Source organism: Carcharhinus amblyrhynchos, chromosome 29 (assembly GCF_965287045.1).
Source record: "Carcharhinus amblyrhynchos chromosome 29, sCarAmb.v2.hapA, whole genome shotgun sequence".
Taxonomy (NCBI): Eukaryota; Metazoa; Chordata; class Chondrichthyes; order Carcharhiniformes; family Carcharhinidae; genus Carcharhinus; species Carcharhinus amblyrhynchos.
In genome coordinates, this window is record NC_137352.1 from 2,748,208 (window position 1) to 2,754,207 (window position 6,000).

Below are 6,000 nucleotides of genomic sequence, written 5' to 3' on the forward strand. Positions count from 1 at the left end.
TGAGATTCTTGTAGAATATTTGTTAAGATTCAAGATTCTCCCATTTTTCCTGCAGGATTGAGCGGGAACCAGAATCCGCAGATGCACATGGTGTCGCAGAGTGGGCCCGGCTCGGGATCCGCCAACAGCCCCCTGGCTATGAGCATGGTGGGCCAGCCCCTGTCACACGAGCCCCCGACCCCCATGATGCCGTCCCCCAGCCTGATGGGGCCCAGCGTTCCGATGCACGAGGGACACGGTCCCGGAATGGCCGTGCAGAGCCCCATGATGGTGCATCCCCCCCAGGATTCCCTGGGGCAACCGTGTGGCCCTTTGCCTGGCACTGGCCCCCAGACGCTACCTCAGAACCCCATGGTCCTCCAGCGGATACAGCACCAATCCCACAATGCCCTGCAGTCGCCGGGCTCTGGGATGCACCAGGTGTACCCCCCCAGCATGGCCATGTCGCACGAAGAGGGAGTCCCGTCACATGGGGTCCCTGCCGGATCAGGACCCCCTCAGCAGCAGCAACAACCCCCTCCTCCGCCACACCTGATGATCAAGGCTGCGTCGAGTCGATCCGCTGGCGATGGCTACCAGCTGTCGGGAGTAGCTTCAGTCCTTAATGACCCAGAACTTCAGGATGTGATCAGACCTTCAGCTAGCGGCATCCCGGAATTCAATCTCTCGCGCATCATTCCGTCAGAGAGACCAAGCAGCACTCTGCAATATTTCCCCAAGAGTGATTCCCACGCCTCGAAAGCACCGTCTTCCAACCCTCACCTCATGAACCTTCAGAGCATGATGTTGGAGCAAGCTCCCCCCAGCAGATCCACTCTTCCAGGACAGCAGCAGCAGGTGCAGAGGGGCCTGAATATGCACATTTTCCACCCGGGGCAGGTCTCAGGCCCCATCATGGGGAGGACAGGCATGCCAGCTCAACATGGCATGATGGGCAACAGCCTGCACCAGGTTCTCATGTCTCCGCAGCAACAGAACATGATGCTACAAGCCAAACAGCGGAGCCTCTCGCTGTCGGGGGAGATGTACGGACAGGCAGGACACATGCTGCCACCCCAGGTGGGTGTACTGGGAACGACACCTCACCAAAGCATCGTCTTTCCCCAGCAGCTGAGACAGAGGAGCCTGTCTTTAGATGCACCCATTACCTTTGTTCCTGGACCTGGAAACACTGCCAACTTACCCTTCTAGCCTCTTGTCTTTTCGTACAATTCCGAGTTATGCAAGCTGAGGAGCAGCAGTGATGAGTGTGGGGGTGGGGTGGGGTGGGCTGGGGGAGCGGCGGGGCGGGCTGGAATTAAAGTAATTTTATTACGAAAAGTGAGGCCAGAAATCCGAGGAGACAAAGAGTTTATACCAAGATGGGACAGGGTGGGGGAAATGTCAAAAAATATTTTTTAACAGAGTGTGTGCTTCACTGAAAGACTTCCAGATATTTGTGTTTTCGATTTAATTTTTTTTGTTCTCTCTCTCTCTCTCTCTCTCTCATTTGGTTTCCTCACATGCTGTTGTGCAAAGGGATTTTATTATTGCTGTATATATCCTGCCTCGGTCTGTGATTTGTTTTTACGGTTCCTGTAACTCTGTGTTTTCGCTAAAGAACCATCTAGAACTGTGACAGGGAAGTTACCGAAAGCAGACCCTCTCCCAAAACTACAGCTTTACTGTCGGAACGGTTTCTGAGATTCGCTTTGTGGGGTCAGAGTTTACTCTGCTTCCACCCCCCCTCCCTCCATCCTCCTCCCCCTGTTGCATGGGCTGACTCCCCGTGGGTTAGTGAGGAAACTGCACCAATAGTGATGTGACCAGTAAGAGTGTGCGCTGCCCTCTCCCTGCTGCTCTGTCGAGGCAGGAATGGGAGGGGTTGGGTGAGACATGGGCTGGTTCACTTACCCCACCCCTCAGCAGCCCTTGCACAGGGCTGCAATGCAGATAAACAGCCCTGTGGAATGGGGAAGTGTTTGGGTCCAGGCAGTGTGTGAGCCATGACCCTTTCCTGGTTGCTGGGGTTTGATTCTGAACAGATCCACAAACGGTGTTTGGGTTAAAACGGTTACACGAGGACAGTGCTGATCGTACAGAGAGCACCAGAGATGGGAGGCTGACCCTGGTTTCTGGTTAGATTACAGCAGGAGGCTTTGTGGTTTGGGGCTTCCTGTTCCTTCCCCTCCCCCGTGCAGACCCCTCCTCCTGGGTATTTGTAACAGCTCACAGTGTCAGATTGGTTAGCTTGGTCCACACTCTCCAAACATTGAGTTCAAATTGTGACCTTATATCCAGCCCATCGTTAACGGGGGTGGGGGTGGTGGGCTCCAGCTGTGATCGTTTGGCTGAATGTGGGCGTCTGTCTCTCTGAAGAATTATTGCTTCACCTATAATTGAGTGTTAACTTGTGATTAATCTCCAGTTTCATTTCAGTCACGTCTACCCAGTTAGATCAGATGTCAGGTGTTGGCTGTTGATAGCAGGCCACCCACTGAGATTGAGGATAAGACGTGAATGTCAAATTTACCTGTCAGTCTGGGAGTATGTACCGTGGTCTGTACTGTCTCACCATGGCTCCCTCTCCTTCCCTATCCTGCTGGAGGGGCAGTTTGCCAACGCAGTTAACACTGTTGATGTTAATCTGTGTCTCTGGGAATAGGGAGAACATCTTTCACATCCAGCAAGCAAACACTCCCCAGAGCTTCAGGTGAGGGTAAAACTGGGCAGATATAAAACTATCATTGCCCCTCAGTCTTTTTCAATTAATTCACACTCACCACCCCAACTCGGGTTTCAATCACAAATGATCCAGTGGTTGAGAAATGAGAGTTTGATGCTCTGAATACTAGCGGGTGATGCCCAGGGGTCAGTACCACTCAATCTATCTCACCTTCCTGGAGCAGATGGCCTGGGAAATTTTTCTGGTTGCCAGCATCGAACATAGAGATGGGGGCTTGAGGGGGGGGGAATGGTTTGGATGTTAAACCGCTTCTGCAGGGCTTTAACTGAACAGGGAGGTGGGGTGTGATCCCAAGAGCAAATTCTGCAATATTGTGTGTCAGTGAATCATGGCCCAGGATTATTGATCGGGGGGAGTGGTTGAGATTTCACCTCGTGTGGACCTCCCCCCAACCCCACCAATTGTACCCAGACCCTGCTCCTTAACCCAGCCTGTGATTCCTGTCCATCCAGACAGCAGTGCTGCTGTGTCAGGGGTCCTGACAGGGACATGTTTGCAGTTGTGGAGAAGGGGCTTTCTTTCTTGGGGAGTTTTTCATGGGGAGGTCTTGGGGCAGGTTTCCGGGTTCTGGTGAGGAAGGATTCTGACGAAAGGCGTTCAGGGTCTCGAGGGGATCAGATGGAGGGAATCTCGAGTGGAGATCTCAGAAGGGATGGGGATTTATTGGGAAAAGGGTCTCTCTGACAGATTTAACTGTCACAGTCCATCCATCATTTGAAACCTTTTTTTTTGCACCTTTTGGTCCGGAGGCTGATTTGGTTTCTTTGTTTATATAATACAGACATTCATAAAATAAACCAGATTTTAAAAAACTGATTTTGTAAGGAAAACATTTTTATTGAGAAGATCACGCTGTCAGTGTTTCTGACTAATCACAAGAACCCTGCAGCCGGATGGATGAGTCGACAGGAGGGAATCTCAGAGCCACCGGAGTGGAGCTGAGAATGAAATCCCGGAGGAGCAAACACGGATTGGGAAGCTCTCACAGAGAGAACCGGGAACATGCCTTGGCAAAGGGTCAAAATGGTGCAATGACTGCCCGCTGTGTGAGCAACATCATTCCCCAACCAGACATCCTTTCCTGGGATCAGGATGTGCCTCACTTCCCCCAGGCTTTTCAGAACCTGACCTTCCTGTTATTTCCAGAATATTCTGTTATATTTGACCCCAGGAGGAGTTTTCAAACACACATCTGCACCCTCATTATTTTCATTTCCCACTGAATCTCCGCATTCTCCCCACTCCACTAATCTACCATGAATGACTCATCCACACCATTGATAACTTGAGGCTGTCCTGAGCAACCTCCTACCTACTAATCTCCAGACACTTCAGGTTGTCCACTGCTGTGGCATCCTTACTCACACTGACTGCTTTTCACCCCGGCTAAATTCAACAGTTCCTCAATTTTAAACTTCTCGTTCAATGTCTCCCTATCTCTAATCTCCTCCAGCCACACTGCCTTCTTCCAATTCCAGCCTCTTGAATGCTTTATTTTAATTGCTCCACCTTCAGCAGCCCTGGGCCCCCAAGCTCTGAAAACCCTCCCTAAACCTCTCCACCTCACTTTCCCCCAGAAAAGTGCTCCTTATAATCCATCCCTCTGATCAAATCTTTGGCCATTTGCCCTAAATGCTCCTTCAATAGCTCAGTCTTTATAATGCCCACGTGAAGTGCCTTTGGACATTAAAATATTACAGAAATGCAAGGTGTTTTTACAGTTTTCTATGTGAGCGGCTGCTCCTAATTTGGTGTCATTCACAAATTTTGCAATTGTGCCTCCGTTCCCTGAGTAAATGGTAAAGAGCAGTGATCTACACTCAGATCCTGCTTATGTTCCACTTCCCACTATTTGTTAACCTGAGTAACGGTTTTCAGTTTTGTAGTTTGCTTTGCAACCCACTCTTGCTGTTTGTTCCTTGACTGAACATTTTCTGGCCTAAGTCACAAGGCGATACCATATCAAAGACTTTTTAAAAATCTGAATATATTAGCTCTATTGCATTACCCTTATCTACCCTTGCTCAAGTATGACCCTTTTTGGAATCCATGCTGTTATACTTTTGGTTTCTTGATTTTTTTTCTCTCTATTTCGTCTTTGCGTGAGGAACCTATTATTTCCCTCCTACTGGTATTGTGTCAGCGGTCTTGGAGTTGTAAGAAAATGAATAATTGCCATCAGCTTCTGCCCACGGGCCATAGTGTGAGTCATTGTGATGTGGGAGTCCATGTTTGCAAATCTAAAACAAGTTTTGAAACTCCTTTTATACTTCAGACGCTGAGAGAATGTATCAGCCTAAAACAGCACATTACCGATACTGGACATGGGATGGAACTACTCAGCAGGTCAGGCACTGATCATAGTGAGAGAAACATCAGCTCAATGACCTTTCATCAGAACAGTTTTCTTGCTGTTAACAAATGCTGCTGGGATTCTGTAATTAGCACGCTTTGGAGATTTTGGCTCATTTAGTGACAGTCTGATTTGATTTATTATTGTCACATGTATTGGGATACAGTGAAAAGTATTGTTTATTGCGTGCTATACAGACAAAGCATACCACTCTTAGAGTATATAGGGGAGAAGAAAACGAGACTGCAGAATGTAGTGTTACAGTCATAGCTAGGGTGTAGAGAAAGATCAACTTAATGCGAGGTCAGCCCATTCAAAAATCTGGTGGCAGCAGAGAAGGAGCTGTTCTTGAGTTGGTTGGCATCTGATCTCAGACTTTTGTATCTTTTTCCCGATGGAAATAGTGGAAGAGAGAATGTCCTGACTGGAAAGGGAGTGTTGGGGGGACAGGAGGACACTACACAGCTCTTTGAGCTGCTAGCACCGTTTGCCTGTCGTCTACAGCCCCTTTCCTCTGCTTTTGTCCTGAACTTTTTAATATCCCTGCCCAATAACAATCCACCAATCCCATGATGAGATTTTCTGTTGCACCCTCAACTGATTCCTGTTGCTTTCCATCCAGCATCAATGGCTTTTTGTCAAAGTGTGTTCCAGATTTCCTATCATGTGAAGAACTATTATTACCTGGCATCACCTCTAACTGACCTGGTTCTAATCTAAAGGTTATTTTTCTGGTTCTAATCTCCCCTCCCAACCAGAGACCTCTAAATTTTTAATTCCTTTAATCATCTTCAGTGCTTAAACCATGCGTTAATATTTTTTAAAATTCTTTCACAGAATGTGAGCAATGCTGCCCATCCCTACTTGCCCTTGAGAAGGTAGTGGTGAGCTGCCTTCTTGAATTGCTGCTGTCCCTGAGGTG

The 6,000-nt window shown here is 48.5% G+C and overlaps 1 protein-coding gene across 3 annotated transcripts in view; it reads left to right on the top strand.

Annotated features, from left to right (window-relative positions):
* The window catches only part of bcl9l (bcl9 like), a 132,532-nt gene extending 131,282 nt beyond the window's left edge, over positions 1-1,250 (top strand). For all 3 annotated transcript variants that reach the window (XM_080214548.1, XM_080214550.1, XM_080214549.1), the window contains exon 9: positions 56-1,250. In XM_080214548.1, coding sequence (XP_080070674.1) covers positions 56-1,191 — 1,136 coding nt within the window. In that variant the 3' untranslated portion in view covers positions 1,192-1,250. The remainder of the gene's footprint in view (positions 1-55) is intronic.
* The last annotated feature ends 4,750 nt before the right edge of the window (positions 1,251-6,000 follow it).